At 40.4% G+C, this 13514-nt stretch overlaps 1 protein-coding gene across 2 annotated transcripts in view; it reads left to right on the forward strand.

The window, feature by feature from the left end:
- The window catches only part of kcnip3a (Kv channel interacting protein 3a, calsenilin), a 298418-nt gene that overhangs the window by 69826 nt on the left and 215078 nt on the right, over positions 1 to 13514 (forward strand). The window contains exon 2 of one of the 2 annotated variants that reach the window (XM_051919869.1): positions 4699 to 4894. In XM_051919869.1, coding sequence (XP_051775829.1) covers positions 4699 to 4894 — 196 coding nt within the window. The remainder of the gene's footprint in view (positions 1 to 4698; positions 4895 to 13514) is intronic. The other variant, XM_028798235.2, reaches the window with a different exon arrangement.

Here is a 13514-nt window from a genome sequence, read left to right on the forward strand (position 1 = left end):
CCTAGTGACAATGAAGTACTGTCTGGAGATGCACAAAGCATTCAAAACCTCATGTCTGCTAATATTTGAGAATTCAGATGTGGCGTTTTTGGAGCTGTTGGTGGTGATCTGTGGCATCACCGACCGTACACATCCACTGGCAGAGAAGAGAGCACAGCAGAGACAACCTGCGCCAACCTCAGCAGGCCAGAAATGTGACAGGCCACCCTGTAAATTGGGGCTAACAAGACAAACCAAGTTAGCAAGCAGATCTGGACATGCCAACACAAGCAGAGGCATGGCCTAGTGTAAAAACAAGTCATTTATTTCATCATTTTAGGAACAGTTGGGAAGACAGGCAGGCGGTCGAAAACAAACTAAAGAAAACAGGAAAAAGCAAAAGTGCCAAAACATGAAACAGAATCCACAGAAGGAGCCAGACTCCAATCACTCTGAAAAGCAGATTGCACAGTGTGAGATTGAAGCGTCTCAGCGTAACTGCCTTGCATCATGTGACTTGTGTCTGGTTAATGCTACTTGATGACAGACACTGATAGGAGGAGTCAAGGCTGCTTTCCAGGCGAAAAGAGTTGTTAGGGGTGGAACTGCCGCCAACTCAAGTCGAGGGTTTATTGGAACGCACTCCAGTAGGTATCTTTGTTTTTCGATGCTCTAAAATTAACTTGGACTACCTTATTTTTGTTGCTTTGGCCACATTCTCTTCCATTCTCTGGGAATGGACTTGGCGCAGCCTGGCTGTGAAGATGGCCAGCCAAAAACATAATGTGACGACTAGGGGGCATCTCACACCCCCAAACTTTACAGAAACAAGTCAAATGAATGTTTATTTTGAACAAACCCCTTACACAGACTTTCCCACAATACTCCTTTTCTTTCTTTCCTATTGCTTTTATCCTCCACTTCTTCCCAAGTGCGCATTGTCCTCATCGTCTCCAAACTCATTTGGGTGAAGCAGAGTACTTCCAGCACCACAACATTGCAGCAAGGAAGCACCTTCAGGTCAGTCGGGGCCGTTGTAAAGTATGGAATCCTCCTTCCTGTAGCTCCCCTTGGCGGCTTTCAAGAAACCTAGCAAGTCCACCCATCGAGGCTACAACTCCCAGGGAGCCTTGCTGGTGTGTACTTGGGGGATCCTCCAGACATATACTGCCACCTATCATTTTGGGGGAGCATGTTGCCATGAGATACGGACCCCCCCCAACCCCCCTTCCCCCCCCCCCAAAAACCCCTCTTCTATTATAACAACACAGCCAGGTAACAAATTGTCACAGCCGAGATAATCCATCCATCCATTTTCCAACCCGCTGAATCCGAACACAGGGTCACGGGGGTCTGCTGGAGCCAATCCCAGCCAACACAGGGCACAAGGCAGGAAATAATCCCGGGCAGGGTGCCAACCCACCGCAGCAGCCGAGATAATGTTAATAGATATGTCTTAGGAAATCAGTCATGTTTGACAACATCTGAGACTGTCATTATCAAACACATGAAAAGGAGAAAACGCAACATCTCCATTTCTGAATGTTTAGAAAGTGAATCTTCTGTATGTTATGGCTTGCTAGGTCAGTATTCCAAAACATTCTCGGTCCCAACTAAATAGCTTGTATAGTTTGATTATTGCAACTCATTACAAATTGGAGTTAATCAGTCACCCCTTGCTCATCTTCAACTAGTCCAGAATGCTGCTGCCAGGCTTCTAACAGAAACACAAAAAACGGAATCACATCACCCCAGTCTTGGCTTCTCTTCACTGTCTTCCTATTCGCTACAGGATTGAATTAAAAATGTTACTGTTTGTTTTTAAGTCTCTAAATGGTTTAGCCCCCTTTCAGCTTACTGTCCTCTTACACCCTTACTGTCCTTCACGATCACTGAGGTCCTCTGACCACAAGTCATTGACTTAAGCTCAGAGGGGACCATACTTTTGCTGCAGCCACTCCTAAGCTCGTCTCCCTTTCTTTATTAGGTCAGCACCGACTTTGGTCACTTTTAAATCCCACCTGAAGGCCTGTCTATTTGACTTAGTTTTCTAAACTTGTATGAGAGCATTTATTTTTGGTGTATCTGTTTACTGTATATGCTGTATGTATTTGGTGCTTTTATGGCAGCTGTACGACATTTTGGCCAACTTCAGTTGCTTTAAAATGTGCTCTATAAATAAAATTTGACTTTTGACTTGACTTAATAACAGTTTAAAGTTAAGTTTTGGATCAGTGCCATCCAGACAGGGCAGAAATTTATGACATATCGATTTATCAAATGAATGTAAAAGAGAAGAAGACATTCTGTGACACAGATTGGTAAACGTTGGTCATCGGGAATTCATGATTTCTGAATATGCTATTGAATTCAAAACCGTAGATGATGAGGAAGGAATCAAGAGGCATTCATTTTTGATTTTTAACACAAAACTGTGATATGACAGACAGTCCAATGAGAATATGTGAAGGGCCAATGGAGGCAGAATAATTTTCCATAAACATACAGTCATTATTTTAAGCTCTGGAGGAACACATGTTGATTGCTCATCTAGAGAATGAAGATGATGAGGGTATTTGCATGTACTGGACTGCTAAATGTCACTTTCTGTACTCAGCATTTCGAGCTGTAGGAAAAGAATGATGTGTTCTTCACAGATGAAGTAGTTTCAGGCATCACAACTTTAATGTTTTGTACTTGCTGAAGTGTCAAGTAAACAAGCAGTGTAAACATTTCAGAGAGAACATTTCAGCTTCTAAGTCACTGCAGCTCAGTTATGGTTGGGTTGCTTACTGTCCTGAAAAAGGATGCTGTGTTGACATACTGTGTTTACAGCATCTCTTCATTTAGCACCTGCATTTTAAGGTAGGCTGGCCAGCCAGTTCAAAGCTTAGGCCTTTCTACGTCATGTTGGCCAAAAATTAATCTGGGAATGGCTTCGGGACAAGTCTTTGACATTCCTTGATTGGCCGGGCCAAAGCCAAAACTTGAACTCCATACAACATCTGTGGAGAGACCTAAAGATGGCAGCCTTTGCATTTAATCTAACAAAGCTTGAGAGGATCTGATGGGAAGAACGGGATAAACTGTGAAATTGAGGTTTGCAAAGCCTGTAGAGAATTACCCTAGAAGACTCGAAGCTGGAATTGCTGTCAAAGGAGTTTCTGAATTAAGGGTCTGAATACTTATTGGAATAAGAGATTACAGTTTCTGATTTTGAATAAATTTGAAAACCTTTCTGAAAATATGTTTTCACTTTGTCATTAGGTGTTACTAAGTGTTGATTTATGGGCAAAAATTGCAATTTATTCATTTAAGATGAGATCCACAACACAATAAAGTGTGCAGAAAATAAAGGGGTCTGAGTCTACTGTATGTAATGTTGAGAAGGCATTTTTAAGTGACTTCATAGCAAAATATATCCTCTTTAATAAAATCCCTGTGTGCGTCCAGGTGTCTGTGTGTGTGTGTCTTCTGGTGAAGTGCGCATGCGCGGGGCACGGTGCGATGCTTCAAAGGCCGCCTAACGCGTCACACAAGACAGGGAAGGCGGGACCTATAAAAAAATCGCGCGGCCGATCCAATCAGATTTCGGTAAATGAGGTAAGACCTAAAACATAACACACGAAAAATCCAATCGGCTACTGAGACGCGGAGACCAGCTTCCCCAAAGAGGTTGAATTAGTGTTTGTTGTTGTGCAAGTGTTCACTCTGAGGATGTCAGATTTGCGATTAACAAACTTGGCCCGGTAAAGTGTAAAGTGTTTTCCAAAATATACGAATTTTCATGATATTACAATAGGATGACTTTTAAAAGTAGATTTATTTTCGCGCACATAAAATCCATTGCTGGGGAGACGTCATACATACAATAATCAGCTGCACGCCAGCACATATTAAAATACTTGCTGGAGAGACGTATTACTGTGAGAGAAAATTAAAGGCACACAATACCGTGACGCATATTACAGCCACATACAAGCAGTATTACTGTAACAGAAAATAGACGGTCCTTTGCCATTTAATATAGACTGTTCCTACTAATGTTTATGCACTACTGTTCTAGCGCCCATTATTGTAACGGGCTAAATGACTAGTATATATATAAGGTGTAAGGGACGGTCGGCAGCCCAACCTGACTGTGATGCCCAGGAAATGGAAGGGTGGGGTAAGGTAGCTTCTTTAGGGCGCTGTCTCTCCCAGAACATCCATCAGGCACGTTGATTGGGTTACTGTGAGCATCAGAAGATACTACAGCGCCATTCACACGGTCCATGTGTAAGTCTTTGTGATGGTCTCCATATCAAACAAATTAAAGTTTAATTTGTTAGCAGCCTTGCATATTGAGTACCACCTCAATGAAGGTACATTACTGGGATTGTTGAATTTTGTCCAAGGTTATACACCTACCTTTTGCTTATATACCACCTTTTGCTGCTCAATCCCGTGTCCTAGTCACTTGGCTGAACTTCCTGTCTGTAAAAAGTTAAGCTCAATCTCTCAGTTCACTTCAAAAAAGTAGTTAAAGGTAGGCTCAACAAAAAACAGAAACCCCCAGTGGCTATTAATGGTTTCCATTGGGGTGGGCACTTTGTCGTTGTCATTTAACTGCAGGGCAAGTGCCAGCTAAGGAGTGTAAAGTGCAGTCTGTGGATTTTGTTGCTCATCTCCCTTTTTCTATCTCTTTTCTTCTCCACTTCACTTCTGGGACTCCTTTAGGATGATAGAAAAGATGTCGATGGCAGTCTCTTAGGTGAACTAAATGGGGTGGAGCCAAGCCCAGGAGGGAAGAAAGACAACGTCAAGTGGCAGAAGCCGCGTCTGTCCCGGAAGGCTTTGATGAAATGCTGCCTGGTCAAGTGGATCATCGCCAGCACGGCGCCACAGGGGCCAGGTAGGCATGTCAACCAACTGGGTATGTCTCTGAACGTGTATTTAGTTTGATAATGTTGTGTTGTAACCAATGAGGCTGATTTGCATTTTATGCGTGTTTACCTTGTGTGTTCATTTATTTACACACATTGGTGGTATCATTGCTGTATTAAAGTATACTTTTTTAAATCTTTGTATATTCACCATGAGTCGGTACTCAGTAAAAAAACACTTTATAACAATGAAATTACTTGAATTCTGTGTACTTCTGTTCTTCAGTTGGTTATGACCAGTAAGCAAGTGAGCAGTACTTGGAGAAAAGCTCGTTGGGTTTGATTCCAGCCTCAACATTTTCAAACATCACTCACTCGAGTAGTGTAGTGAATAACTGCATTTCCGTGCCTCCCTTGCTACCATACCATGCACACTCTCTTAATGACCCTGGCTGATTTAATGTGAGAATGTTATTAGATTATTTCATCCCTTATTTTATGGAAAAAAAACCCTAAAAGCCTCCTAAACCTGCATGCCACTTTCTCCATCCTTCAGTTTCTAATTAACCTTCTGCCTCTCTGCAGTCTGTCCTGCCATCTGTTTACCTTCCAGGACCAGCTTTGCCCTTATCCTCTATCTGACTTTTGTTTGCCTGAACATTTTCTGTCTTGGTGTTTTTCATTTTTTACTTAAACAGGTTTCTTTGTGCCATTTTTTTGGACAGGGAGCTACTGTACGAGTATAGCATTTACAGTATCCATTGCTCTGTTCATTATCAGACCTGCTTAATTCAGTTCATGCTTTCAGGGAGCTATACGGAATGGTGGCATATAACAGCATGTCCTGCTATCAGTGAGAAGAAGGCTGTAATACCAGACGGGTGTACAGCGCTTACTGCAGTGAGCGTAAATGAAGGAGGAGAAAATGGATAATGAACATATGTCCGCTTACTTGCTCCTGCGTGTTCATGTAACTTGTATGCATAGATGCTTGTTATATATTTAACTGTATGCTTACGTAACTCCTTATTGAATTAAATGACATATTTAAGTAGAAAATACTTCTTTGTACAAAATATTTTGAGTAAACTCTGCCTTTATGAGTGGCATGGTGGCAGAGTGGCAGCGCTGTGGTCTTGCAGTAAGGAGACTGGGGTTTGGGTCCTGCCTGTATGGAGTTCCACCCCCCCCGTGTCTGTGTGAATTTCCTCCGGTGCTCCAGTTTCCTTCCAAGATCCAGTGACATGCAGGTTAGGTGGATCAGCAATGCTGAATTGGCCCTTATGTGTGTGTGTGTGTGTGTGTGTGTGTGTGTGTGTTCATCCTGCGATGGACTAGCACCCTGTCCAGGGATTGCTCCTGCCATGTTCCCTATGCATGCTGGGATCGTAACCCTGATCAGCACTAAGTGAGTTAGAATAGGACGTGACACAATTCTGTCTTCATTAGGAATTAGTCTTCTTGCTTTTCTCTATTAAGAACATTTACTTTAAAGTTTAGCATGTTTAAAGTCAGTTATTTTTTCACAATGACAGAATATATTCATTTGCCATATGAAACTACGTTATAAAGTGAAGCATATTTTATGAATTTTAAAACATTACTAGTCTGCTGCTGCACTTTATAATGGAATTGATGGGTGTCTGATTCCCAAGGTCAAAAAATCCATTGAAGTTATCAAATATGTTCATTTTTCAAGTCAAAAATATTTTTGAGTATTGATCTGCATCTTGAGATTACACAGTTATTTTTTAAAATGTGTAACTTATGCTTCATTTTTGAAGGCAACCTAATGTGGCAAATTAAAACATCCCATGATTAAGAAGAAATAACTTTGAAAAATACCAAACATATCCTTTAGCTTTTTTTCTCAAATCTGCTCTTGATCAAGTAACATATGCTAGGCCTTGTATAAAAACTGGAGACGAGAAATAAATACTAAAAAAATATAAAGTTGGCTGAACAATGTAGACTGAGAAAATAGAACACATGCTTGTATGCTGACTAGGAAAGGAGCTATATAAATTAAACGTATCATTACTATCATTTATTAAATAAATGCAGTAACACCGCTATTAACAAACACCTCTGCATCACTCGTAAAATGTGTGCAGTTTGTCCAAATAGGAATTTATGACATGAGTTTATTACTGTCTACATATGCACTGCATTTATTTCTGCATGTTGTGAAGCTTTATGCTATATACTACTTGAGAAGATAGATAGATAGATAGATAGATAGATAGATAGATAGATAGATAGATAGATAGATAGATAGGACTTTATTTGATATCCACGCCTTAGGCAAAAAATGTCCATGACTGCTGATTGTGTTATGTCATTAGAAAAGATAGTACAGCCCCTCTTCTGCACAAATACTTTATTTTCCTAATATAACATGTCTAAGGCAAAGGAGCAAATACAAGAATTCCCATCTATTTTACATGAAATACCAAATGGATGTTACAAGCAAAGATTTACACCATAGCAAATCAAATGAAAGATTTTTGTTTCCTCCATGAATTCCCTATTGTGGACTGAATATTCAGGACAGCTGTCAGCCCTTATTAGGACACCAGGCTGTAATGTGCATCCTTCAATTTCTGAATTGGTTTAATCCAAAGCATACCTTGACACCACTGGACATTAGACTTAAATCAACCTTCAGTAAGGTGCCAGTTCTTAATAAGACATAATATTCGAAAACCTTTAGGGTTATGGGGTACCAGAGTCTATCCTGGCAGCACTCCGCATAAGATAGAACCAGCCCTGGAGAGGGTGCCCATCCGTCATAGAATTCACTCAAACTGGCAAATTTAAGTCACCCATTAGCCTAAACTGCATGTCTTTGAGGATTTGGGCTAATAATGAGAGGACCCAGAGGAAAACTTACACAGACATTGGGATATACAAGGGAGAATTTCACACAGGCAGAGAATTTGAACCCAAGGTGCTGGATCCATGAAGCCACAGCACTAAAAGCCGCACTAATGTGCTGCTCAAGCGTAAATAAGAATCACAACACAGTTGATGCATAAAGTTGATGTAACTTGAAATTTATGAACAGGGTGTTCCAACTACTGTATACAGACGGACCCTGGCATCTGTTTGACTTTGACGTCATTCACCTCTTTGTGTTTCACCTTTGTGAGTGTGTAAGTTGTACAGGTGTGAACATTTTTTTAAAGTCTTCTTTTATGTAGTGTCTTTTAAAGGAGCAAATCCCTTCTTTTAATGACTGGCGAGTTGCTACACATCCTGATTTTGCTTCTGTCTCCTGGTCTTGCCCACTTCACCTTATCGCTCCTCGTTCTGTGTCACTGAACATCTCATTAGCATTTCAGATTCTCATCTCTAAATCCTTCCTACGTCTTATCTGTCTGCATCTCTTATCTCGCACTCCCCTTCCGTATCTGGCATCCTCCTCTTCTTTCTTTCTTAATTTTGCCTGCAAATCTTCCCTCTCTCTTCTTCCTGGGCTTCATCTGTACTGGAGAGTATCATTTGTCTCTGTGTTTTATTTTTTTCTCTTTGCCATATTTCCTATCTTAGCCTTTTTAACTCCTTTACTATTTTCCCCTGCCAACACACTTCTGTGTGACAGAGAAGTTCTCATTTCAAAAGGATTAATCACATTCATTTGATTTCTGCTTAAAGACCCACTTGTGGGTGTCAAGCACTCTGAGGCACCCAGGAAGTTAATTAGACACATTTTATCAAAATCATCTTCCAGTGTTAAAATGAGAATTAGATTTAGTGTGTGGGTTGAACAATCCTTCTAATACATCAAGCTAACAGGTTCAGATTGCCTGGGCCTGCCTCGGCCTTCCTCTGGTCCAGTGGTGATGCAGATGCTGCTGCTGCCTCCTAGAGTCGTAACTCAGCCTTACTTCAAATTCAGCTTTGCTTAGCTGCAGGATGCAAATAAACAAAATAGGAACTCGCATTGTGTCGTGTAAAAATCAGATGGCCAGATGGCTCCATAAATACGGGAGGGACACCTCATTCTTTGCCTGGGTTATTATTATCACCAGGCGACAAAGCCTCTCCAGTGTAATGAGACAAATAAAAAGCTGAAATGTTGCTCTCAGAAAACTATTAAGATTAAAGGCTGACATCAGGGAACAACATTAAATGAACAAAATCCCTCTTTTTCTTGCTTTTTTATCCATCCATTCACTTTTATACCTCCTTAATGGAGTCAGGCAGAGCCTACCCTGGCATCATTAGCCACAAAGCTGGAGCAAACACAGGACAGGCCACCAGTGCATCGCATGTGTCGCTCACAAAGACACCCGCACTCACTTGGGCCTCTTTGGACCTGTCAAGTAGTCTGCCAAGCACCTCACTGGATTTGAGAAAACAATCAAGATAGCCAGCAAGGAGATGGTGGAGAACCTGCAGTTTCCATATATACATTATAGTAGTACTGTATAGTGACTACACCATTTATTGCTTGGCAGGTGTTAATAAGATGAAGTAGATATACATCTGAGTGATCAAGTGCTGTTGTGGCACCATCACACACACAAGGCAGGAACAAACCCTGGGCAGGGTGCCATTCATCAAAGGGCAGACTCATCTAATTCATTGTCTTCTGAAGTATCTGGAGAAAAATCCACATTGACATGCAAAAATCAAAGATCAAAATAGGCATTTATCAGAGTTTAAAAGTCCACATTTGGTTAAATAAATTCATTTTTTATGATTTCACTTTGCAATCTTTTATCATTTCTGATAATTCTGAATTATAATTTTTCATCTGTTTTTGGTTATTAAATTGATTTTGGTAATACTGTTTTATTTAAATACTAGTCATTTAGCCCATTACAATAACGGACGCTACAACAGTAGTACATAAACATTAGTAGGAACAGTCTATATTAAATGGCAAGGGACTATGACCTCATTCTTTTTGTTAGTCGTATTTTTGTTTCTTTCAGCCTTTCTTTTGTTGATGTTTACTTGCTGAGCTGACCGTTCTTCGTGGGCTGCCGCCATGTATTGTGTGTCTTTAATTTTCTGTGTTAGTAATACCGTCTTGTACGTCCGCTGGCTTGTACGTCCGTAATATACCTTTAATTTTCTCTGACGGTAATACAGGCGTGTGCGTCGGTAATATGCCTTTAATCTCCTCTGACAGTAATACTGGCTTGTATGTGGCTGTAATATGCGTCACTGTATTGTGTACCTTTAATTTCCTCTCGCAGTAATACTGGTTTGTATTTCCGTAACTTTCTCTGACAGTAATATCGCGCATCACACCGTGCCCCGCGCATGCGCACTTCACCAGAAGACACACACACACAGACACCTGGACGCACACAGGGATTTTATTAAAGAGGATTATTTAGTGGTTATATTTTGTGTGTTTGTAGCTTTTAGTGACATTCCTTGTATTTTGTGGGTGGAACCCTCAAGAGATAGGGCCACCATGATGTCACTGCTGCTGGGACCGCCCTCAGCCTTTATAGTCATGTGAAGGAGATGGTCCCAGCAGTGGTTCATTGAGAAGCTGTAGAGTGTTTTTTATTCTGTAAGTACACCGTGGATTTTTCTGATTTTTGATATTTTGCTTTTGTGTTAACAACTGTCATAAGATGGGTTGTTTAATATTTTATGGATATTTATGTATTAAAAGGTACTGTACATTCGTACATACAATTTGGTGTTTGGGGGGGTGAGGAATCTAATTCTGAGGTTAGTTTATTGAATCATCACTTACAGCTTGTGTTGTGAAATATTTTGCACCATTGTCACTGCCACTTTTTGGTTGTTATTCACCCTTCATTAGGTCAGCACACCCACATTGTTAGGGGCATTTCCTAAAAGGTGGTGACCTCCCACTTGCCACATGATGGGTTAAAAGGTCATCTTTCTGAGCACTTCTTCATCCAATTTTGGGGATACAAAACCCTATTTGTTGAACATATTTCTTTTTTAAATGAATTACTCTTAAGTCTTTTTTGGTGCTGAACCGCCACTTGCTGTTTTTCTGACTTTGAATTCTGCCTCTCGTTTCTACTCTGATGCTTGATTTTTTGATCTTTCGGTTCTGACCCTTTTGCCTTTTGTCTCATCTCCTTTCTTTGTAGTCCTGTTAACATATCAGTAACATTGGTTATTTGTCAAATGTGTTAAATGATGGTTTTTTAATCATGCAAAATTTTATTATTGGTGTTTTGAAACATTTACATTTATTGTGTTTATTTTTACTTTGTTTTGCCGTCCTTTTATTTATGTGATGGGCTAAAACCTACAATATTTTATTTTGAAAATCACACTTTTTTGTTGGAAAACTCATATGCTGGATAAATCAGATATTTTATTAACAATGTTGCACTTTTCATGTATAGAATCACCTTAAAATTGTTCTGCCAAGGACTAGTAAGTACACCAAAGAAGGCACACTCCGAGAATACCAAAGGCGAGAGTGATTTGTAAACAATGTAAATTGGACAAAAGCTTAGTTATAGTTTGAAAACAAGCAAGTTCATAGATAAAACAAACCTAAGAAAAAGTGCACTAGAAACTAGAATGTCTTTAGTTATCTACAGTGTGGTCGTCAAAATGGTGACTTATTATATTGTTGTTGGGATTATGGCATCAATCATGGATCTTCCTAGCCACCCCAGTCTATGTGTAGCAATGAAGCCACAAAATGGTGGCACCCATCTAAAAACAAAAATGGGGTCATGATAAGAATAAATAATTTTCAGCTTTTGAAAACAACTCCTCACACATGTACTGAACATGCCAAAACATTTTCCATGGTAAAAAACCTACAAAGAAAGCTTTATTTTACGAAAGAAAAATAACTGAGTTCATGGCAGAAACTGTGTTCATCATAAATTACCCCAATGACCCCTCCAAAAATGTAAATCCCATTTAATATAATATACACCCTAAATACACAATGTTTAAGTTCAAGTTATTGCCACATGTATGCAATACAATTCCATTCTTTCTTGCATGTCTCTGTGATGCCTGCGAAGCCCACAGCTGGTATAATCCTCTTGATCCCGAGTCATTGATAGTCCTAATCTGAGGATGGCTAGGGCAAAGAGGACACACAAAAACATGATAGGTACAACATAGTACATCGTGCACTTTATTCACCAAATCGAAAAATCCACAATAAGGTCTATCAAGAGTAAAAGTGCAGTGGAGTTTCATTAAATGAATAAATATTCCTTAAATAGTTCCATAAAAACATGTGTTCTTCCATGAAGGATAAAATTCAATTAAATTATGTGCTCACGCTTTAGAAATCCAAGAGTAAACTATAGTTAAGAATTGGGTTACCTTTCATTTTCACTCTCCAAGCCAAGTGCGTTTTTCTCCCTTGTTTCCCCAGCTCACCCTTCAGGTTTATTCAGCCGGTGGGTAAGGCTTTCCTCCTTTCTCGAGCTCTTTCTGATTTTTTTTGCCCCTTGTCTGTCCTGGTCAGGCTCTCAAGCACCCTAATTATGACTTGCAGAGTGCTAATGGAGACTAGTGGAGCTGATTGCGCTTGCACAACAACAAGCAATCAGCTCGCCTCCCCACCAAACATCTTGTGGCTGCACAGCTCCCCAGCAATACAAACCTGTAGCCCCAGGGTCTAAGCAGGACCATTTTTATTCTAAAATCCTGCACCGCCATGGACCTCTAACATGCTATACCACAGCTTCTCGCAGATTGATGATAGGAGTAATAACACCATCCATTCAGTATGGCATTAGATGATAGAAGAAACACATTTATGCTATTGCTGGGATGAGTAGTCTTATGATCAAATAATCAAAACTGCCCCTAAATCATCATGATAGGAGTGCTAATAGTCCCAAATGTTGGGGACTGCAGTGATGGGACTGTATAGTCTACAATACTCTTTGCTTTTCTAAACCCCTATTGGGACAAAATTAGCTTTACAACAGGAGGTGGGGTAAAGGAATTATTATCGGAAGACCTCTTTAATTTTAGTCCCATCGTCCTTCTTATTTCAGCTGCTCCCGTTAGCTGAACCCCATTTGGGGTCACCACACTGGATCATCTTTTTCCATATCCTCCTATCCTTTGCATCTTACTCTATTACACCCAACACTTTCATGTCCTTTCTCACCACATCCATAAACCTTCTCTTATGCCTTCCTCTTTTCCTGTTATCTGGCAACTCCTTTCTTAGCATCCTTTTCCTAATATATCCAGCATCTCCTCTTCACATGTCCAAACCAACGCAACCTCGACTCTCTGACTTTGTCTCCAAACTGTCCAACCTGAGCTGACTCTCTAATGTACTCATTTCTAATTCTGTCCATCCTCATCACACCAATGCAAATCTTAACATCTTTAACTCTGTCACCTCCAGCCCTGTCTCCTGTTTTTTGGTCAGTGCCACCGTCTCCAACCCATATAACAGCTGGTCTCACTACCATCCTGTAGACCTTCCCTTTCACTCTTGCTGATACCCGTTTGTCACAAATTACTCCTGACACTCTTCTCCACCCTCTCCACCCTGCATGCGCTCTCTTTTTCACCTCTCTTCTACAATCCCCATTACTCTGTACTGTTGATCCCAAGTATTTAAACTCCTCCACTTTTGCCAATTCTACTCCCTGTATCCTCAACACTCCTGCCCTCTCTCTCATTTACACACAAGTGTTCTGTCTTGTTCCTACTGACCTTCAT

The sequence above is a fragment of the Erpetoichthys calabaricus genome, chromosome 1 (genome assembly GCF_900747795.2).
Source record: "Erpetoichthys calabaricus chromosome 1, fErpCal1.3, whole genome shotgun sequence".
NCBI lineage: Eukaryota > Metazoa > Chordata > Cladistia > Polypteriformes > Polypteridae > Erpetoichthys > Erpetoichthys calabaricus.